This window comes from Mauremys reevesii, linkage group 26 (assembly GCF_016161935.1).
Source record: "Mauremys reevesii isolate NIE-2019 linkage group 26, ASM1616193v1, whole genome shotgun sequence".
In the NCBI taxonomy this organism is placed as follows: domain Eukaryota; kingdom Metazoa; phylum Chordata; order Testudines; family Geoemydidae; genus Mauremys; species Mauremys reevesii.
The window spans coordinates 9,277,491-9,300,809 of NC_052648.1; the positions used below are offsets into that span (position 1 = coordinate 9,277,491).

At 43.3% G+C, this 23,319-nt stretch overlaps 1 protein-coding gene across 5 annotated transcripts in view; it reads left to right on the forward strand.

The window, feature by feature from the left end:
* The window catches only part of ACSBG2 (acyl-CoA synthetase bubblegum family member 2), a 38,203-nt gene extending 18,227 nt beyond the window's left edge, over window positions 1–19,976 (forward strand). For all 5 annotated transcript variants that reach the window (XM_039515791.1, XM_039515790.1, XM_039515795.1 and 2 more), the window contains 13 exons: window positions 892–971; window positions 1,529–1,767; window positions 3,209–3,297; window positions 4,159–4,279; window positions 5,136–5,216; window positions 6,046–6,195; window positions 10,049–10,225; window positions 11,959–12,140; window positions 12,355–12,588; window positions 14,380–14,597; window positions 16,396–16,535; window positions 17,626–17,872; window positions 19,091–19,976. In XM_039515791.1, the coding sequence (XP_039371725.1) occupies window positions 892–971; window positions 1,529–1,767; window positions 3,209–3,297; window positions 4,159–4,279; window positions 5,136–5,216; window positions 6,046–6,195; window positions 10,049–10,225; window positions 11,959–12,140; window positions 12,355–12,588; window positions 14,380–14,597; window positions 16,396–16,535; window positions 17,626–17,872; window positions 19,091–19,200 (2,068 nt within the window). In that variant the 3' untranslated portion in view covers window positions 19,201–19,976. The remainder of the gene's footprint in view (window positions 1–891; window positions 972–1,528; window positions 1,768–3,208; window positions 3,298–4,158; window positions 4,280–5,135; window positions 5,217–6,045; window positions 6,196–10,048; window positions 10,226–11,958; window positions 12,141–12,354; window positions 12,589–14,379; window positions 14,598–16,395; window positions 16,536–17,625; window positions 17,873–19,090) is intronic.
* The last annotated feature ends 3,343 nt before the right edge of the window (window positions 19,977–23,319 follow it).

Here is a 23,319-nt window from a genome sequence, read left to right on the forward strand (position 1 = left end):
ATAAGATGGAATGCAAGAGATCCTCTGAGTCGCATAAAAGAGAATTTTGACTCCTACCACATGATGCCAGATGTGTCAACCTTCCCTTAATGGACTAACCAGACCAAAGGGATTTCTTTCACCTTCCTTTGACACATCTGGCATCATGTGGTGGTTTCTGTTGACTATTGATGGCCTGAAGCATACTAGAGTTTGAGGAAAAAGCTGTGTTGGAGGTTGTGAAAATTTACCTACTTTCAGGCAGCTGAATCCTTCTGAGGGAAGCTGGGTGGCCTCTTAGGGACTTTCCTGAGAGAGTGCTGGGTGACCACTAATCTGAGTGGTAAGGAGAGAAAGCTGCTGGGGCCAAGTGTCCTGGATTGGCTCTCTCTGTAGTAGTGAGTAGAGAAGACCTGTTCCCTAGAAGGAGCAGAAAAGAGCTCCTCCACTTCTGGCATCTGCTTTTTTTAAGTCCACAACTTGGGAAGTCCTTTTTTCTTTGTTTTTTCCAATTGTGCCAGTCTTCCTAGCTGCCAGTGGATGCCAAGCTTATGAGTTCACCCACAGCTTGCCTGGAAATGCAAGTAATCAGTTCATGTTAGGGTCAAAATCAGTTGTGTTCAAACTTGTGTTAACAAAAACACTTTGGATTTAGATTATAAACTTTTTGAGGCTGGGACTGTCTTGTTAAGTTAGCCCCATATACACTGGCAGTAAAAGGAACAACAAACTCAAATCCAGAATATTGGGGACCAACAATATAGTAGGAAAATCCCCCTCCTGGTATCAAGGTATTAGCATAACTAAATTATGAAACTGTGAAAAGAATATCTGAGAACTGAGAATATGCTGTACACTTAGGTCAATGTACTAAAATAACATCCAATACTTAGTACTTGCTATTGCTTGCAGAACTGTTGAGGACCATAGTGCTGAAATAACTGAAGAGACTAACACTGAAGAATCTCAGCTAGATATGTTTAGATCCAAAGGTAAGCAAAAAGGAATTTGTTATAATCATTTGTTATAAACTATGAAATAAGTTGCTCTAAACTTTTTTAAATTGTTGCCTTCCAAAATTGTATGCTATAAAACCAAAGAAACTTAACCTGCAGGATTGTCTCCTGAGAAACCATGCTGAATTTAGCTTGGGTTGCAGTGGTGGTGGTCCTCAGGGAGGGTAAATGTTACACTACACTGTGTGCCAGTGGATAAGCCCCTTGGGGCAGAGGCACTTAATGAGTTTGGCCTCCATAGGAGGGTGCCAGCTGGTCCTGTACAAGCATCTTTTGGCAGACTAGCACTCTCCTTGTTAGAGGGCACGTGAAAGTAGTAGTAGTGGGAGGGAGAGGTTTCAGGTTCCCCGTTTTGTTCTTTTGCACACAGTTTGAATATAGTTCAGGTTTCAGCAAAACTCCAGTCTCAAAATAGAATCTGACCTACCTGCCAACTTGCCCAAAGTACAAAACAAGTGACAATTCACATTGGCAGAAGGAAATCTAAATGCAAGGCATTACATTAACACCTTTATTATTTTATTAAATTCTAGCTTCATCCCCTGCCTCAGGCCTATGGACAACACGACGGGATGGAGAAGTTAAACTAAGGCTAGAACAACAGGGTATTGGTAGTGAGACACCAAAGACTGTTCATGAACTATTCCAGGAAGCTGTTAAAAAATATGGTGACTATTTTGCCCTTGCATCAAAGAAGGGTGACAAGTGGATAAAGCAAACTTATAAGCAATACTATGAGGAATGTCGGAAGGCAGCAAAAAGCTTTATTAAGGTATGTCTTGTAGAACTTTTATATTTACCCATCCACTGTCACTCTGTAATGGATATAAATAACATTCCTCAAAGGAACTTAAACTCCAAACCTGGCTTATTCTGTTATGTAACTTTTTTAGCTCTAAAAATGTGGGTTATTTCTGGACACTTATTATTTAAATGTTTAATTTCCCTCCCCGCCCACATTCAAAAATTCAAGACAACCTTACAGAACTCTCAGACTTACCAGCCAAGCCTCATTCTATTTGTGTGTACTCTGCTGCAATAACTAATGAGAACCAAGGATGTGATTATTCTGGAGAGTGTAATCTTTCAAGTCTGGTTCCAAGAGGTCAGGCTATTCTTAGACTTCTCAGCTTCTGGCAGGGGCTTCTGCTTGACAGTGCTGTCACTGTATGTGAGTGTCTCCTACTGTCCATGAAATGATTTGTCTGTTTATAAAAATCTCAAAACTAAGGAAATAACCAAACTGGAAAAAGTGACCTTTGTATAAGAGTGAAAAGTTGCTTCAAAACTTTCTGCTTGGCTTTTCACTAGCATAGAACATCTTGTGTGCCACCCTCTTGCAGGAACTCTGTGGCGGAGTATATTGGACCTCTTGTCCAGGTTTCACTCATGACTAGAGAGGATTTGTCAAACTAAAAATCACATGAGCTTTCTGTTAGAGCAATAGGCTAACTTAAAGAAGCTCTGAAATCCCAGACTCCTGCCCTTTTAAGTGTGTAACAAGAGTTCCTGCAGCAAAACTAGGAGGATCTGATGTGAAATCTTGGTCCAATTGAAGTCCATAGCAAACCAGCCCTGGGCTTCAATGGAGTCAGGAGGGATGCCCTTGATGTTACTGATACTTCACATTTTTAAATTAAAATGTGACTAACCTTCAAATTAACTGTGTAAGGTACTAAATGCAAGTGTCTCCTACTAACTTTGTTTCTGCCATTTTTAAAATTTGCCTAAGTCCACAGAGGGAGCTGATATCTGTCTAGATTAAACTCAGGAGTTCTGATTCCTGATCTGGTCTTTAAACTATAATGTATTACTTCATGCCAATGAAGTGGTCTTATTGCACTTGCTGGGAGTCTGCATTTGTACTTTGTGTCAGCATTGAACAAAACACAACAATATCTTAAAACTAAATTTAAACAACTTGTGTGTTGGTTCTGTGCTAATCCTTCAGAGAATTTCTTTAATGTGAATCCTAAGGCCATGTCTATACTACCACTTTATGTTGGAAAAAACCATGTTGCTCATGAGTGTGGAAAAAACACACTCCAGCAACCTACATGTCATTGGCAAAAGTGGTGGTGTGCACAGGATTATGTTGATGGGAGAAGCTTCTCCCACCAACATAATCCTGTGCAAGTGTACAGTGAACTCATTTTAAGGCATTTAATTTTCCAGGAGAAATAAGTCCTATCCTATCTGATCTTTGTTTACAGTTGGGATTGGAGCGTTTCCATGGAGTGGGCATTTTGGGATTTAATTCTGCAGAGTGGTTTATTGCTGACATTGGAGCTATTCTTGCTGGGTAAGAAACCAATTTAGCTTGCACTGGCACTATAAAGACTATTACATTTTCAGATGCCAATAGATGTTAAAAACATGATGATGAAAGAATTGTTGATGTCAAAGCCTCTACTCTTTATTTGTAGCTAAATTTGTTTGGACTCTAGATTATACCTCTAATAACAAATGAACAAGCCAGACTAGAGGGATACATATATAGCTTGATTAGAGCAGGGGTTCACAAGCTTTTTCTGAGCGCCCCCCCCCCCCCCAACTAGTTTTCTGCATATAAAAACCAGGGCCAGTGTTAAGGGGTAGCAAGCAAGGCAACCCACCACAGGGAGCTCCACAGAGCTAAGTTGCTCAGGCTTCAGCTTCCACCGGGGATGGTGGGGCTCAGAGCCTCAGGCTTCAGCCCCATGCAGTTGGGCTTCAGTTTTCTGCTCTGGACCCCAGCGAGTCTAATGCATGGCAGACTCCCTGAAACCTGCTCGTGGCCCCTGGTTGAGAGCCACTAGATTAGAGGATGTTGTGGTTCCATAACACTGAGCTGAAGCAATAATATGTTAGTCTGAAAGATTGTTTCATTGCACTTCATGTTGGGGAGGGAGGGGACTACTAGGCCTGTAACTGAGCTGAGGTTCTGCAAAGACAATCTAGTATATTGTGGCTCCTGGAAAAACAAATTATAAATCTTCATTAATGGAATCTTAATTTCTAGAAATTAACACAAAGGAAGTATCCTCCTTACAAAAACAGTTTAGATTAATCTGTCTTTACATCCTGCACCACTTTTCCAGGTGGGAAGGCTCTTCTGTAGAGAGGCCAACTTCTGGGGCTGAAATCCTTGACTAGTTACCCTCTAACTCTGATTTATTTATAGTGGTTTTGCTGTTGGCATCTACACCACAAACTCTCCTGAAGCCTGCCAGTATGTAGCGGAGAACTGTGGCGCTAATATCCTGGTTGTGGAGAATCATAAACAGCTGGAGAAAATCCTAGAAGTAAATATATTTTTATAGAGTTAAGGGGTGGCAGTGGCATATGGAAAGCATTTGGCTGGGTTAGTCAAGCAAGTATTTAAATTACATTCCTAGCTCTACTGTAGGGTGTGTTCCCTCTCTTCTAGTCATTTATTCTGTCAAACCAAGAAATGCCAGTTGTTTCTGGGCTGGGGATGGAAGGGGACTTGACAATACAGCAGATGGCAGAACTCCCACTTCCCCCTGCAATTTCAACTGCACCTGGTGTGTGCGTAGCACTCTAAAGGGATAAGGTGGAGTGTACACACTCACTAATGCTTGCAGCCTTCCAGTGAGTGGGCAGGGAAACCAATTTGGGCCTAGAGTGAAAAGGTGATTGCAATGGTCAATATGAAGACTGGAATCTCATTAAAACTGAAATCGAACAATCCAACCTGTGCTGTTACTTACCAGAGGTGGATGGATGGGTGGGGGCTGGTAGCCAAAGCAACTTTGAAGGGAAGTTGAAGTTAAACACTTGGTTTACACTCCTAGTCAAGGCTCTGAAACAGTCACAGAATACCACAAGGAAAAATTAAGCATCACTAAAAATAGCATGATGCTTTCTGGAAATCAAGGTGTTCCTGTTAGACTTCAGTCTGGATAATTACTTTCTAACTACCTGAAGTTCCTCCAGTTCAAATAGTCGGAGAATCCTGTTGGATTCTCCATCATTAAGTAGCATTAATATTCTCCACTCCAAAGGTGGCTGCATTTTCAATTATGGATGAAGCTATTGTCTTCAGACTAAATCAGAAAGTTCTGTTGCCTATTTCAAGCTGAAAGGAAGGTGCAAGAAACACTAGATTACTGATACCTTGCTTCCTCTTTACTGCAGGTTCAGCACAAGCTTCCTCTTCTGAAAGCAATCATCCAGTACAATGGAGAGCTTAAGGAGAAAAGACCAAATCTCTACTCTGTAAGTAATGTTACTTAAGTAACATTTGAGGTGTTGCTTGCATACTAAATGCCTCTGAATAACTAGCTACACTTTGATGCTGCAAGTACACCTTTCAACACTCAGCTGTAGTGAATAATACTGACTGTCCCACTGCCATCTCTCATGGCTCACCCATGGAGGGGCCCTACCCTGTTCATTGGGGGGGGAAAGTTCTTGACCTTTTATGTTCTTTCATAAATTGCTTACACTTGTAGTATTCCCCCACCTCCATCCACTGCATACAAAATAAGAATTCTCCACTCTCAAGTGGTAACTTCACAACTGTGTAGCGTGGATGTAATGACTACACAGAAGCCATGGAGAAGTAGGTCATTATCTCAATTCTCCTGGAGGGTCACCATTGCCAATAAAGCACAAAAATGGCTTTCCTGCAAGAGTTCCCAGTCCTATTTTTAAATAAGCCCTTAGACAAAACACATTCAAGACTCAATGAAAACATCACTCCAGCCCAGGAAGCTCCCGTAAAACTACTCCCGCAAAATGTGTCTGTCTCCATATGTCAGTAGAACAAAATCAGTGCTGGGGCCACCCCCATATTCCTCTCATGCACACCCTGTATCCACAGCTGTATCCACTACTATAATTGAAGTGAATTCTTGATGGAAAGACCTCCATGGACTAAGTGAAGATATAATTAGATGTGTAAACCTATGAAATCTCACTGGAAAAACAGTTGTGGTCTTCACCAGTTTAAATCCCTCCACCCACCCCACCCCTTCCAGACAGCTTAGTTGCATATGTGAAAGAGGGTATAAAGCCTGACCAAGCTCTTGACTTTTGAATGCAGTGGAGTGAATTTATGAGCCTTGGCAGTGACGTTCCAGATTCCCAGCTTGATAAGATCATTGAATCCCAGAAGCCTAACCAATGCTGTACACTGATCTATACCTCAGGAACAACTGGACAGCCAAAGGGAGTTATGCTCAGTCATGATAATGTAAGTATTCTTGCCTACAAGTAAAAACTGCTATTGCCTTTCAGATTTTTCTGGGATGCTCTCTTTTAAATAGTGTTGAGGTTGGAAGAATGGCCAAAATATTTTAACACTAGGACATAATTGAAACAAACACAAATTGACTTGGAAACGGCTTCTCTTTTCAAGACCACTTTTTTAGGCAAGATTTGTCAAAATTCATTTACTTCTGGTCGGAGTGAGGCAAATCTTGCCTATATTGTCATGTCCCACAAGTATATGTCCAAAGCACCCATGGCTTAGTCAGAATAGATTTCTGGGAAAAGAAATATTAGGCATATTTTGTCCTCCAAATACAGAGAACCATTTGTCACATTAGTGACAGACTAACTCTTCCATAACCCAGATCAGGACACTGAAACTGTTGCTGGGTTTCTTGTAGATTTAGTAGCAGTAATGAACAGTAGGGCCCAATAGCTAGCAAATTAAAGAAACATAAGAGCTGTGAGATCTAATGATCAGTGTACCCATTTTACAGAGCTTAACCTTGGCCAACATTCATGGGGCGGGGGGGGGGGGGGTGCGCTGCGCTATTTTAATGAAATAAGACTAACACCCTCACCTTCCATCAATGGGATGGCAGAGCCACTAACCTAGACACTCCTCTCAATGGTGGCCTCTGCATAGAGGTGACAGAAATAATTTGGGATAACTTGTTTCCCTAGTATAACAAGTGCTGTTTTACACACCTTGTGCACTTTGAGACTAGTCAGCCAGCAAACAGTCAAATTAGGAGCATCTCATGAATCTGTTTGACTGCAGAATATGCATCTCCTAGCAGGAAGTAAGGCGGGGGGGAATTGGAATCATGTTTTGCTAAGCGGGGGATGGGAACAGGGACACAGGCAAGGCTCTGGTGTCAGAGCTGGGAAGGGGGACATTAAGGAAGGAAACGGGAATCATACTTGCTGGAAGTTCACCCCAATAAACATCGAATTGTTTGCACCTTTGGACTTCAGGTATTGCTGCTCTCTGGACCAGGAAAGTGAGAGGGTAAAGGAATAAGCCCCCTAACATCTGTTTTGGGATTATACTTTGTTCAGCTGGTGAATCTCTTAAGATACCAAGAGAGCCTCTGAAAAGTGCAGTGCTTGGACTCAAGGGCCACACCTAATGTGTGTGAGGAAGGATAAGTATGGGTCAGACCAAAACTGAGGCTTTCGCCTAACTTCAAAGCAAGCCTGTCCAATGCTTTTGTGGTCATGACTCTGTCTTCTGCAGGTGCAAGTTCATACAGTTTGTTTTTTGAAACCCTTCTTAAGCCCTAAGCGTACAAAAGCTGGGACTGAAGCAATCTCCCAGACAGTGACTGTAGACTGAAAGCAGAATCGTATTGGCCACAGAGACAAAGGCAATTTGAGGAGAAAGTGACTGAGATGCCATGGCAGGTCTAATCTCTGCTTTCTCTTTGTAAGTAACTCCTGCATGCACAAAGTGTCTTTGCCCAATTCTCTTGATCAGTACTGGATCCAAGATGCTTTCTTAGTGCCTGAGCAGACCCAACAGTGAAGGTGAGAATTTCCAGACTAGTGGTCTATCTAGTCAATAGCCTGTCAGAAAGTGCAAGACTGCCCTGCTGTGAGCAATGATGGAAATAACTGCCCATAAGTGACACTCCTTCTCTGCTTCCTCAGAGTATAAATGGCACATGCCTTCAGTCACCCCTGAGAAGAGGTAATATAAGGGGGGAGACCTACCCCTGCCCTTCCAGTAGCAGGGGGCTGAACATCTACTTGAAGTAGACCATAACACCAGATGGGGGGGCTCTAGTCACCATGACCCCAATCTTTGAGTCATTGCTTCCTGGGATAATCAGCTGAACATGAACTCCCAGTGTGACACTGACCTAAAGGGCTAATGCGATCCTTGGATGCATAAATGGGAGAATCTTGAGTAAGACTAGAGGGGTTTAACTTATTTTTTTAAATTGGTCACTGCTGTGACCATGGCTGGACTACTGTATCCACAATTCAAAAATAGGGAAGGGATAGGCATTTGAGTAGTTTTGTGGATCCCACACCTTGAGTCTAAGTCCCAGTTTTAGCTCCAGTGTGATCCATACAACTCCTGCTGAATTCTGTAGGTGCTGAAACTCACTTGGTGTCTAAGCTTGTTCAGGGTAAAAGTTCCCTCAGCACCTATGTTTCATGCTCTGGACATGTGCACTGCTGCCTCCATCTAGGCATCTGGATGCTTATCTCCCACCTAAGCCCAGTCTAGATAGTGACTCTCAAATCAGGGAAAGACTAGGCTCTGCATGCAGCTATAGTGGCTGAAAGCCAATCTCATAGGTGGCCTCCAAGCAAGCCCACTGGAGCAGCTCTCATTCAGAATCTCCTTGGAGGAAGGGGTAGTGGTGGTGCCCACTTTAGCTTTTAGCCCCAATAGCTAGAGCACTCACCTGGATTATGGGAGATGCAGGTGCAATTCCCACGGCTGAGGTGGGCTCTACCACTGAGCTATAAGACATTCTGATGTGGGGCAGTCACTGGACAAGAGTGGGAATGACTGACTGTGTAGCCCAGTGGTTAGGGCACTCACCTCCTGGGTCCAGTCACTCATTCACACAGTGGAACAGCTTCCTCGGGAGAAACTGAGGGAGCCCCACATCAAAATATCCCAGACCTCAGTGGCTAGAGCACACTTATAAGAGACCCCTGTTCACATGCTCCCTTCTCCCCCTCTGTCGAAGGGGGAATTGAACCTGGAGCTCCTGTTTCCCAGGTGTGTGCTCCAACCTCTGAGCTGGAAGCTGTTTGTATGGTGGGCATCATCCCCTCCAGCCACTTTGTGTAGAGTGGGGCAGAGTCTAACTCATTCTCATGAGACATGACTTTGGTGCCTAAGCTGCCTAACTCCAGATGGACGGCTCCCATTCATGGATTGCTAAGCAGAGATAGGTGCCTATCGCTGAGGGGCAGGGGTTAGGACATGCTCTCTGGTAAGTATCTCCCATTGGCTGTCTTAGCAGGCTTCCCACCTAACATGGTTTTTGTGAATTGCATTCTTAGGTGCCTATCTCTCCCCATTTGTTATAGAGGAAGCTTAGGTGCCTAACTTGGCATTGTGGATATCTGTGTTTTCCTGTGACTTTCTAGATGCTGAGCATCATGGTGCCTAACTTCTAGGCATTGTGACACCCAAGTCCCTTCATGAATCCCCCACAAGGAGCACTATCTAGTTAGCCTCACAGAAGGTTAAGGGGTGACTTGGTTAGCCTACAAGTACCTATGGGGGAACACATACTTGATTGTCTCTTCAGTCTAGCAGACAAAAGTATAAGATCCAGTGTCTGGAAATTGAAGCTAGAGACATTCAGATTGGAAATAAGGGGTAAATTTTTAAGAGGGCAATTAACCACTGAAGCAGTTTACCAAGAGTCCTAGTAGATTCTTAATTTACTAGTTGCCATTGATTAAGATCAGCAGATCTTTTAGAAAAACATCTGTAGTTCAAAAAATTAATTATTTTGGGAGTTCTATGGCTTGTTACACAGGAGGTAGATTAGAGGATCACAGTGGTCATTTCTGGCCTTGGAATCTAGTAATCTAATTGTTACCCACTTAACCTTAAGTGACTGAGGGGAAATCAGAATGAGCTCTAATTGATTAAATTAAACACAAGTTTCAAACTAGCCAAAGAGACCAGGAAAAGGGAGAAACTCAGTGAAGTGAAATGTGTAGTGGATTTAAAACCCACAAAGCATACTTTTAGATACTCTGCAGTTCACAACATTAAATGACATCAGTGTTGTGCCTTGCAAACTTGTTCAGAACCACTAGTGTGAATGGTAACCATGAGGTGCTTCTGTTTTCAGATAACTTGGACTTCACTATCAGCAGGGCGCTACGTACGACTGACAGAAGCTACTGAACAACAGGAGCTGGTGATCAGCTACCTTCCCCTCAGTCATATTGCTGCTCAAATGATTGATATTTGGTTGCCGATAACATTTGGTGCACAAGTTTTCTTTGCTCAACCAGATGCACTGAAGGTAAAGACCATGCTACTTAATTTAGATGCTTATACACAGTAACAGGCTGTATCTCAGGTGTTTTTAGCAGTTTTCACAAGAGGAAACCTAGGTTGTCCATGAACAAAGCTGACAAAATCCCGAGACACTTGTATTACGCTTACCCAAGTAATAGTAAACACTGTTTTTGTAACCTAAAACAGACCCTTGAACTTGACACACACACACACACACACACACACACACACACACACACACACACAGCAAGTAACTCTGACATCTATTAACCTTTCTGCTTTATGGTACAAAGATGGACAAGGTGACCAGGCACTCTGAACCTATATGAATATATTGGGTCCTTGAATGTCATTCCAGGCACTCTATTCCGCAACTTCCCTTTCTAATAGAAGGGTAGCGCAGTGGGTTTACTGGCCATACTCCCAAATTTCCCCAGGAGAAAATCTCTACCCTGTCATGTGAAGGGCCAGGTTTTTGCCCTTGATGCATAGTTGGCACATGTGCATCTGAAGTCAAAGCAAGGGACACTAACATGCCCTGGCTGTTGAAAACCAGAGTTTGTGACTAGCACTCAGAAAGCAAACTCCTCTCCATGCTGCTAGCAATACAAAAAGGCAAGGTTGCTAGTATGAATGTTTCAGGGCTAGACTAACTGAGCACAAGAGGCTGTTTCTGGGAGCACCTACCTTTTTGACACTAATCTGGAGTCCAGTGTAGTGGCACTATGACATTGTGAGTTGGATTCCTGAAAGCTGAAATGGGTACTGATTATGGGTTTGTGCCCCTTGAAGATGGGAGTGTACTGTAGGAATGGAGTACTCTACTCATTAGTAATCAGTGTTGACTCAAGCCATCAGTGGCTTTTGGAAGGAAATCTAGGGGTATGGCTACACTTACAAATCTGCAGCGCTGGTAGTTGCAGCGCTGGTCGTCCAGCTGTGCAGGGCCAGCGCTGGTGTGTGGCCACACTCACAGCTACCAGCGCTGCAGTGTGGCCACATTTGTAGCATTTGCAGTGCTGTTGGGAGTGATGAATTATGGGCAGCTATCCCAGCATTCAAGTGGCAGCAACGTGCTTTTCAAAAGAGGGGGGTGTGGGGCAGTGTGACGGGGGGGGAGAGAGAGAGTGGATTTTTGGAACCGACACTGGGCAAAATCAGAATTTTCCCACCCCCTTACTGTTAACTGCAAACAACCTGCATCCAACATACTCTTTCCCCCCTCTGCCCCTCCCCCCGTTTCTCTCAAGCAAAGCAAACACTCAACCCCTGCAGGGGTTATCTCATTTCATTGTTGACAGTAGTTACAGATTAATGACAGCAAACAGGAGCTATGTTTGAAGCAGCTCCCGGTGGAGCCCGGAGCTCCGAATTGACAACAAAACAGAGGCTGCATAACAAAACAAAGGGAATAATTTAGTTAAAAGCATTCTGGGATACTCCTTATACCCTGGAGGCCAATAACAGCGCTGGTGAGTGTCCACACTTGATGACCAGCGCTGCAGAACCAGCGCTGCAACCCTTATACCCCAAGCAGACCTGGGTGTACGGCCAGCGCTGCAGCCAGGGAGTTGCAGCGCTGGTTGTGCCCTGCAAGTGTGGACAGGGTGTAATTGCAGCGCTGGAAAGCCTCTACCAGCGCTGCAACTTGCAAGTGTAGCCAAGCCCTAGGTGTCAACGAGAAACCATCTTCTGAACAAAAGTGGTTTTAAACATTTAAAATTCTACTTCACTTAGGGCAGCTTGATAGACACCTTACAGGAGGTGAGACCAACAGCTTTTATGGGAGTTCCTCGTGTCTGGGAGAAAATACAAGAAAAAATGAAATCTGTGGGTGCAAAATCATCTGCTCTCAGAAGAAAAGTGGCAGCATGGGCTAAGGAAGTAGGATTACAAACTAACCTGAAACGGATGAATGGGTAACTTTTTTTTTTAAAAGCCATTTAAATGCAGTCTGTAGATTCTAACAGCATATTATGCTCTAATCTGATGGGATGCTAGCAAATGTAATGCAGGATTATCTTTAATTTATGGTCTGTAGTAAAAAGTTAAGAGCATCTTCTGAAACTAAGTAAAGCTTGGCTGTCTAGGATGACAAGATAGACTAACCTGAGCCTCTTTCAATTCTTACAGGGCTTCTGAACTCCCAGTGAACTTCCGTCTAGCCAGGCAGTTGGTGTATAAAAAAGTTCGGAAGGGTCTTGGACTGGATCGATGCACAAAGTGCTACACTGGGGCTGCCCCGATTACTAGAGACACTCTGGAGTTTTTCCTGAGTCTTGACATTCCTGTGTATGAATTGTATGGCATGAGTGAGAGCTCTGGACCTCACACCATCTCTCTTCCAGATGCATTCAGAATCACTAGGTATGTATTCCTCATTGTGGAGAGGAACTAGATAGCTGACTCTTGAGTAAAGAAGAACTTGAGAGTTTCTGGTATGAGAGAAACTAATTATCTACAACTTGGATCACTGCTGCCCTCTGCTGAGACAGGCAGCTCCCCTCCTTCAGCCTGTACCAGCATCAGCTAGCCACTAGTAGGAGGGGATTGGGAGCAAGCTCTTCTCAACTGTGAGGCTGAGGTACAGGAAAGGTGGGACTTGCCAGAGGCTCCTATAGAACAGGAGCTCTGTCTTAAAGCCGAAATCATCCAGGCTCTCTAGATGGTACAACTGAGAAATGGAGGGATAGAGAGAAACTTGTAAAAGAGGAATTGTCTTTTTGTTTCTCATAACTTTGGCACACAATCATTCTTTGTGATAGTTTAATGCATCCAGTAATTTTAAGAGAGATCAGTGTGAATATATTAATCTTTGAAATCACAAGCCAGGGTATTTAGTGTTTTGAAATAAATACCTTCATTGTATTACAGTTTTCTGAACCTCAGGGATTCTAGAACAATATTTTGAGAACCAAGGGCAGATCTGTGCTTAAAACACTGCAGCCCGGCTGCTGTGGCACTTCAGTGAAGACGCTACCTGTGCCAATAGGAGGGCTTCTTCCATCAGTGTAGGTAGTCCACCTCCCCGAGAGGTGGTAGCTAGGTCAACAGAATTCTCCTGTCAACCTAGTGCTGTCTATGCTGGGGACTAGGTCTGTTTAACTGAGTCGCTCAGGGGGTCTGGATTTTTCATATCCCTGAGCCGACAGACTTTAAGGTCAGACTAGATGATCATAATGGTCCCTTCTGACCTCCTGCACAATGCAGGCCACAGAATCTCACCCACCCACTCCTGTAACAAACCCCTAACCTATGTCTGAGTTACTGAAGTCCTGAAATCGTGGTTTAAAGTCCTCAAGGTGCAGAGAATCCTCCAGCAAGTGACCCATGTCCCACACTGCAGAGGAAGGCAAAAAAAAACCCCAGGGCTTCTGCCATTCTGCCCTGGAGGAAAATTCCTTCCTGATGCCAAATATGGCAATCCAGTTAAACCCTCAGCATGTGGGCAAGACTCACCAGCCAGACACCTAGGAAAGAATTATCTGTAGTAACTCAGATCCCACCCCATCACAAGCGATTGGGCATATTTACCACTAGTAGTCAAAGACTAATTACCAAAATTAGGGTATCCCATTATACCATCCTCTCCATAAACTTATCCAGCTTAGTCTTGATGCCAGATATGTCTTTGCCCCCACTACTCCTCTTGGAAGGCTGTTCCAGAACTTCACTCTTCCAGTGGTTTGAAACCTTTGTCAAACTTCCTGCTGGCCAGTTTATAGCCATAGTTATAGTGACTTAATTTCCTAGTGTAGACCTGGCCTAAATGTCTAGTACAGGGGTGGCCAAACTTGCTGGAGCCCTGAGCCCTGGCAGGCACCTCCTGTGGGGGTGAAGCACCAAGCCCCAGCAGATGCACCCAGCTCTCAAACTTCTGAAGATTATTGTATGCGACTCAAAGCGTCACAAGTTTGGCCACCCATGGTCTAGTAGGTACTAATCTGGTTAATATCTGATCCATTGTAGGTCTCATTACACTACACTGACAGGCAGCTTATAAATGAATTCCTTGCTGAAAGATGTGACACCACAACCAGAGTATACGTCTCATGACCTTTGTGCAAATGCTTACATTTAAGTGGTACTGATATGAATTGTTAGATTCCTAGCTTTTTAGCATACTGAATCTTAAGGAGAATGTGTCCCTGTTTTTAGCTGTGGAAAAGAGATTACAGGCTGCCGGACAATGATTTACAAGCCTGACAGCGATGGCAGTGGAGAGATCTGTTTCTCAGGAAGACACATCTTTATGGGCTATTTGAACATGGAAGATAAAACCAAAGAGGCAATTCATGAAGAAGGCTGGCTACATTCAGGTGATCTTGGCAAGCATGACAGGAATGGATTTCTTTACATCACTGGAAGAATTAAAGGTAATATCTCATCCTTGGTTTGAACTGTCTGGCTGCACCCTCCTGTGCTATGAACTGTTGAATCTTGCAAGCTAAGCAGACCTCTATCATGGCAACAGGATAGTTGTCTAAAGCTGACTCTTGCTAGCTGTAGTCTGACTTGAGGGAATCTAGGCTGACAAAGTAACTCTTTTTATTTCAACAGGCTATGGTAGCATTAGCTCTTACCACATCATCCACCTTCAGTCAGATGAGCCAGCTATTTGGATATAAAATTTTATTAAGTGAAGCAGTTCCTGGGAGTGGCGCGCACGCACACACACACTCACACACACACACACACACACACACACACACACACACACACACACACACACACCTTGCTATGAAGGACACCTGATTAACTCAAGTTACTATAGGACACATGCAAAAGCAGATCAGTGATCTATTTATCTAGTGTGTCGTCTTCAGAGGCAAATAGTTGATCCTTCCACCTTTTTGTGCTGTCAGTAACACAAGGGTACTTTGGGTTGGTCCGGGGGGTGGGATGGGAGTTTTGCATTTTCCCTATGGGGATGGGAGGGAAATGCTGGCAGTAGAACATTATACTGCTAAAAATAGTTAGATGTGGAAGGCACTGCTTGGCCATATTGCAGTCGTATAGGGTATCTCCCCTAGGGTTTGGGTGTGTATCTACTCCACCCATCTAAGTCTCTTGCTTCATCTAGACAGCTATTTATACCCATGCTAGCATGGGGATGTGGTATCTGTACCCCCTACATGCTACTGTAAGCGAAGAACTAACTTTTGTCCCACGCAGGCCCCTTATCCTTTTCCCAAAGGGCTCTGAACTAGGCTGCTACAGTGGTCTGAAACTGTCCCCCCTCATGTCTCACAGCTCCAGGGCATTTTAGACTGATGCTATCTTACCCCCTGCCCCAAATACACATGCTTGGTCTTGAGTACCAAACAGGCATCCCTCTGCATTGGCACAGACAGGGAAGAATCTGTCTCTGGGTCCCCCTTCAGTTCTGATGCCTGGCTACCAGCACTAGAGGTCTGATAAGGACTGGGTTAAATAGGGTTTTCCCCGCCCCTGCCTGGGGTGTAGAAGTGTGGCCCAAGACCTTTCCTTCAAGGGAAAGAGTGGTGAACAGTCAGGTACCAACAGCTTCATGGCTCCAAATGACCCCTACAGCAAGAGGTCAAACTCCACAATCTCAGATGGTGGATTCTCCCCAGGACCTGAGCACAAGTAAGGCCAAGGGGAAGAGAACAATTAATGGTAGATGGGGCTGAACTTTTTTGTTCTTTGCATGCAGACAAACAGCTAGTCTCTTTGCTTGGGGTGGGGCCTAGTTCCTCTTTAGGATTTCCTAATGTGCAGATCCAACTAGGATGGGGAGAATCTTTCCAAGTCAGGATGACTGTTGTCCCAGGGAATCTTGCCATACTAAGCTGTTGAAAGGTTCACAGAAATAACCTGATACTCAAGGCCCCATGTACTACATACTAACTGTACTTAAATTCTGCAGAGTCCTAAGTTCTCCAGTGCATGGTGGAAAAACTCCCCTCTACAGCAATTTCAAATCTGTTATTCACTGCTATATTTTAATAGCACAGTAGACCATGTATGTCTTTATTAAATTCCCTTTTAGGGACACTATCACTTGTGGCTACAAGACAGAAATTGGCTAAGGTGCAAAGATTACAGCACTTGCACGTGTCCACTTGTCTCTGAAACCTACACTTCACAAAAAGCACAACTGGAACTGCAGAGAGATCACATTTTTCATATATATGCTTAACTGTCTTCTAGAGCTCATCATTACTGCTGGAGGGGAGAATATCCCTCCTGTTCCAATTGAAGATGCTGTAAAGGAGGCTGTTCCTATAATTAGTAATGCTATGGTAGTTGGCGACAAAGCAAAATTCCTTGCTATGCTTTTAACTCTGAAGGTATGGTTCTTTCTCTTATCGCCTGATAAGTAGCCAGAAAATAAGATGAGTGATCACCTTAGCCAGAATGGCTGGCTGCATTCTGGAAGCAGAAGAGTTAAAAGGGCTTGTCATGGTCAAATGAAAGGGTTTGAAATCATATCCAATACCTGCAAATAAGCATTTCACAAACCTAATCTAAGCAACACCAAACAGCGTGTCCTGCTGTAACCCTACATTACAAGGACCTGACTTTTAGTACATGGGAGCAACTCACAATCTAAACATGAAGTCAATGGCTATAGTTTGGTTATGAAGAGGTGCAATTTCTCTCTGAATATACATATTCACAAAATAGAAGGGAGTTGAAGTTGAGGACATGGAAGCAGTAAGATGCAAGAGGGAAAATGTGGTTCTCTCCTAGATTTCCTCTCCCACCATAGCAGTAACAAGCTGTAGCTTCTTTGTTTTAAATCTGATTTGCTTTAAAAGTTTCCCAGGTTGATAATGACAAGCTCAACATCCTGCAAAATGCCCGTTTCAATCTTTTTACCAAGGAAGATTGAGCTCTAGGTTTCTGGAGGCCAGTTCCCACTCCTTATAAAAAGAGCTGTTGGGTACAGAGCTGTTAAGAGACCATGACAAAGCAGTATGGAAAGCCTGTGCTGCATTCTTGTGTGTCAGTACTTCAGGGCTGCTTGCCTCTCCCAGATCCAATAATTTCTTTTTCTAAGGCTAGAAATGCCCCCAATAATTAACAGTGGGGAAGAGAGCACGAACCACAACTGTAGCTATAACAAAAGTCATAGAAATTCTCTACCTACTTCTAGAGCAGCCCAGGTGCTGAATAATTTTTTGTTCTCATATGCTGAGATCTGAGGGGTTTCAATTGAACATAATCTCCTTCAACTACTAGGCTTCAGTGAATTGGTAAACTATTGCACCAAGGTGATGTGATTCTGGCTGTCTGCTTAGGATCAGCCAAGGTAATAGAAAATAACTTTTCTGGGTTAAATAACAATGACTGTAGAAAAGAACTACTCTTTTCTATGGTGTAGTTAATGTACAACTGTTGAACCAGTGAAATAATGTTCTGTCCTTCCTCTTACAGTGCAATGTAAATGAAGAAACAGGGGAACCACAGGATGACCTTACTCCAGAAGCCATAGCATACTGTCTCAGATTAGGCAGCAAAGCTACAAAAGTCTCAGACATTGTAGGTGGCAAAGACAAAGCTGTTGATGCTGCTATCCAGAAGGGAATTGCATTGGTCAATGAGAAAGCAATCTCAAATGCACAGAAAGTACAGAAGTGGGTCCTTCTAGAAAAGGACTTTTCAATCACTGGTGGAGAGCTAGGTAAGTGACCTGGGCTACTGCATATTGAAACAAATGCAGGACTCCTGATTTCAAACTAGGTGGTGGCACATCTCATTGCTCTGAAGTCCTGTGTGCTGTGATCTCTTGCATGTATTATGATACTAAAGGCAGTCTTGAACTGCCCTGTGAGTGTACTGTGTGTGTGCGTGCTCCACTGTGCTGGACACTCAAGGAACTGGACTGCAGGAGCCTGTCAGCTGGGTAGGTTGGACAATAGCGACTTCTGGCACTCTAAGTCTGACATGTAGTAACCAGAGGTTTCTGGTTGACAGGAGTGAAGGGAGGAGATGCTGTCTTGTGGGTGGAACTGGATGTGACTTTAATCTTAGAGTGGGATGGGTTGAATGTTTCATTCCCAACACCCAGCAAGCCTTGCTGGTAACCACCTGCATCCTGGTATCATCCTGTTGTTGCTACATCTGCAGCAGTTGAACAAATAAAAGATTTTGGATACTAAGTCCAAGCTTCAAAGTGAACATCCCCCTCCCCCCAGGCATGGAAATAATTTGCACTTCTTGGAATTAGTTACTTCTGGTACATGCTCCCACTTCAGTAGTTTACCCTTTTGGACCTGAGGGGCACAAGTAGGTGGCCATTTGCATGGCTCCTTAATTGCACCATGTGAGGGGACCCGGCTAATGTTAACAATTGAATACTGTAACCCTCTTTTAATGAATGTGCCAGAGCCTCAACTCCTTCCTCGAGGATTGCAGTGAGCTGGCTCAGGCTGTCATGCACCTCCCCCTTTGTGCTGCCCACTCACCAAGAATCTTTCAAGTCTTGTCCTGACAAATGACTGTGGTGGCTGGTAGGCTGGGGCCCAAGACCAGGAATTTGTTCACTTCACCCCCTGGACAGTGTAGATGGTGTGGGAAGACAAGGCTTAAGCCTTCTCTCCCTGGCTCTGAGACTGGCAGCCTTGCTGCTTCCTTCCACCTGTACAGACTGCCCCAGGCAGCAGTTTGTGCCTTCCACCCTGCATATGAAGTTGATGTCAAGTGATTGTCCCCTTCCAAGATGGGGAAACCATAGTAACTAAGGGAGACTTTCCAAGTTGGATGCCCAACTGCCCTTTGTGCCTTCCTCTAGAATCAGCAGACAGCCTTGCTTCAAGAGTAAACTTTGGAGTTGGCCTTGTTAGGATTAATAAAAGTTACTACTACTACTACTACTACTACCACTACCCTCTTCTTACAGGTCCAACAATGAAACTGAAGAGGCCTGTTGTAGCAAAGATGTATAAAGACCAAATAGACCACTTCTACACTGATGTGGCTGCCACATCAGCAAATCCGCTTTCAAAGTAACCTTGGAACACTGCAGGTCTCAACATCCAGTTCTCCAACTCTTCCTCTGCTGCATAAGTGTGCGTGCTCTTTGTTGCTTCAACTCCCAAATGAAGGAATAAATGGGTCTCTGAAATAAACCAGGTTTAATATTGTAGCCCTGCAATCACTGAATATTTATATACATTCCTGACTCTAGTTAGCGATACTGCACTAATATTGTCTCATTCTCTTTGAGATGACCATGGACATTAGGAAAAGTCCGTCCAATCAGTTGCCCACTGCATATGGGCAAATAGAATCTCAGCAAAAGTTAGTTAAAATATTTAAATAGTACCATGGCACTTTTTGTATTGTAAAAACCATGCTGTAACTTATTTTTCAACCAAAGTCACTTTGTCAGAAAATGAATGTAAAACACAAGCAGGAACCTTGGTTTCTTTATAGTGTTGCACTTGAGGGCTCGGGGTACATTTTTAATAGCAATGAAATTTGTAAGTAAATTATACACAGAGCATATAAAGGTTTGTATGCATACTGTATAGAAATTACAGGTGTACTTGGTTCACTGTTTGTGTAATACAGGCTTAGACTTTCGGTTGGATCTCACAAAGCCATAAACATGTTGAAACTATACTCTGCATGTGTTGTAAGAAGCATTCCAGCAAAGGGAGTCTGATAGAGCTGTCAAAATCCTGTCCCTTCTGTGTTCCTCAGTTGTCCTACAATCATAGAATGTCTTGAACTTGTAGGTTTTTATGGCATAGTACACTTGAGGGGGTTGAGGAAAAGGTCTTAATGACTTCTTGCAAATACACTTTTAGGACTGTAATGGACTGAACTGTTTTAAAGGTGTCTTCTCTCTTTTGAAAAGAGAAGTTAATGCATGTATTAGAAAACTAGGAAATGCTCCAGTGACTGGTATTGCCTTTTCTGGCAAAAGGGTTAGTTAATTAGGGGGAGGTTCAACTGCTGGGGGGTGTGGGGTGTGTGTGTGTGTGTGTGTGTGTGTAGGGAATTAAGTATCTACATGGTGTGCTGCATTTCTAGAACTTCAAGCTGTCTTGCACTGTAGGCCCCCCTACAGAAGCAAGCAACTGTGTTACTGAATTCATGGATGCTTATAGTAAACTACTGCAGAACCTATTCACATCAGGCAAGGTGCCCCTGAGCAGAAAGGCATATCAGTTTACTCTCTCTGGAGGAGTAGAGAAGATAAAGGATTACCCCCTCCTGTTAGGACAGTGTCCTGCAGAAATTTATCATAATATGAAGGCTTAACTCCAACTAAATTTCAGGGAGTTTAAATGTTTAAAGGTCTAATTTTTTTGAGGAACTTGTATGTATTGTGATCATGATCACCACTGTATGAACTATGTAAGAGTCTGAAGGATTGGACAAAAGTGCAATCATTCTATTTACTTTTAAACTTTACTCTTACTGATGTCTCTTAGTTCATTACCTTTTGTCAAGTGCCTGGAGTGCATATGTCAGGCAGACGAATGTGTATATGAATAATTACTGTAAGGCATCTTCAGCAAACAAGGATTAAATGGCTATTCTGATTTGTATAGCAAACATAACTTTGCCATCCCTTGAGCCACATCAGGGTTTGTTATTGTGTTTAAACCTTTTATCTGTAAGATGGCTGGCAGGGGGCCTAGGGAAGGAATTTAAAGCACTTATACAAAATTCACAAATTGGAATTAGCAGTGAAGATTCCATATCTGTACATATGTTTGTAATTTGGTACAAGTGCTATGCACTATTCCCATTGACTGGTCTTCTGTAACTGTTCTTTATGGGACAAGTGTGAAATGTCTGAACTTTGTTAATGAATGCTTAATAAACATCTGAACTTCATTTGTCTTTTTTAAATAGCATTTCAGTAACTTACCACACATGACATTTTAGTTAAATGTCACTAAATGAAGCTTGTGTGTTTTTAAATGATCTTGGACCAGCAAACTAATGGTGAAGGGGAAGTAGAGTATCTATCTTGGTTCATAGGGTAGTAAATGATGTAGAACAGATGTACAGAAAGTGAGCTTTCATAAAATCTGAGGGGTGAGGTGATTCACCCACTAAACACCACCTGTAGACATCCTGTTTGGTTATAGTGCTGACATTCTCCCAAATTTTTTTTTCCCAGTGACTTGCATAACCTTCACTGCCTTTAAAGTAGGGGGAGAATCTTTGTCAGGTTTTAGAACTTTAAATGCAAGGACCAGTGCCTCTCCTGCATAGCTAATCCCTGCTTTAGGGAGGAGGAAGCCTAAAAGCAAGTAGTGGACAGTGAGTAGCCTAAACTAATGGGGCCCTATAGCTGACTCTTAACTAGTAGAAGCTGAGCAAACTCAAAGCACTGGAGAATTGAGTATTGTTTAATAGACAACACATTGAATGTACCCATTTTCATCTAGCCCCATGAGCCCTGCAGTTAATACATTTGGCCACCTGTGCCAGGTGACTTGGACTCAGGCTAAGGGGCTGTTTAATTGTGGTGTAGATGTTCAATAGCATTATAGAAATTTCTACCATATATAGCAGGGTGCTATGACCAATACAAAAAGAATGAGTATTTGTGGCACCTTAGACTAACATTTATTTGGGCATAAGCTTTTTGGGGTTAAAACCCACTTCATCAGATGCAAGGACTCCTCAATCTTTTTAGTGATACAGCTACCACTCTGAAACCTATGACCAAATACACTAGCTGCCCCAAACTTTAGGGCGGAATAGGATGGATCTTGTAAACAAACTCCATTCAAATACCATCCTAAAGAGCCTGTGCACCTTACTTTCAATGTCCTTTTTCCTGTGAAGGGCAGCAAGAGATCTGGGAGCTGCAGAATGGCAACTCAGCTACCTTGAAATACTAGCTTTAGAAAGTGATTAAAATCATTATGAACTCCAGGAAAAGAGCAATGACAGGATTGGTTTTTGAAGAATTAATTTCTTTAGATGGGTTTTAGGCAATTAAATTCCACTCAGCTCTTTGAGGAAGGTAGAGAACCTGCCCCAGGAAAGAGGCTGGGTTTCTCTTCTGAATCATAAGCCTTAGCTCTGGATAGATACTTATCTGAAACACATGCTTACAGCCTTGTCCTGGAGTGCAGAGTGCTGTCACATTTACAAAACATCACCTGACTCAAGGCTTGATCTACCTTTCACACTTCACTTACCTTTTTACATGGACAAGAGGGGGGGACTTTCCCCATCAGCCTCTCCTTTCTTCTGGTGACACTACTACTGCCAATCCCCCTCTTACTAGATGAGGAAATAGAGCTGGGGCACCAAAAATCTTCTCCTGGGGTTGCTTGAACATAAAGAGCATTCTGCACTTTAGGAACATCACTGGGAGCCAGGCTCCCAGTGAAGTGTGGTGCTCAATGCTGATGAGGCAGCAGGGAGAATTCTGTACACTTGAACTATTTTTTAAGCTAAACATCTGTCAAAGGGGTTCAGGTAGCACATGTAGTAATACTTCCATGACAATACTCACTAAGCAACTATTGGAAAAATTCAGCTTACTTGCACAATCATAGAGCAGGCTTCCTGGTCATACACTCAAAGCCCAGGGGACTTGAATCTACAGAAGAAAGGCTGGACAGTACATGTGGAAAAGTTTCCCTAAGGAGAGCCACAATAGTTAAGAGTGTTACCTTAAGTCAATGGTTTTTAAATCCATGTAGAAAATTGGGTCTTAATTTAGCATTGTATTGTCTGTGGCAGACTGTAACCTGCAGTCAGGGAGACAGTGAGTGTTAGATTAGATCAGTGGTTCCAACCTATTTACCACTGTGGGCTGCAGCCACACAGTATATATGCTACCTGCATGGCCCTGAGGATGTGTCACAGGCCACATCTGTGCACTGATTGGGCTGCAAGTTGAGAACCACTGGAATAGAGACAGGCAGTGTCCTGCCATCATGGAGAATTGTGTTTGAGAGCATGAGCCAGCCACCCTGTAACCAACCTGCTACCAGTGCTGTTAAATCTGATGGACAAGTCACAGGGCAGGTTGCCTCCTGCAATTATTCATTTTATTATGCATTGCTATTGGGGTGTGTTCACTGCCCAGGAACAAAGAGGACAAAGTTAGTATCATGTGGCAGAAGCAGGGATAAACACAGGTGT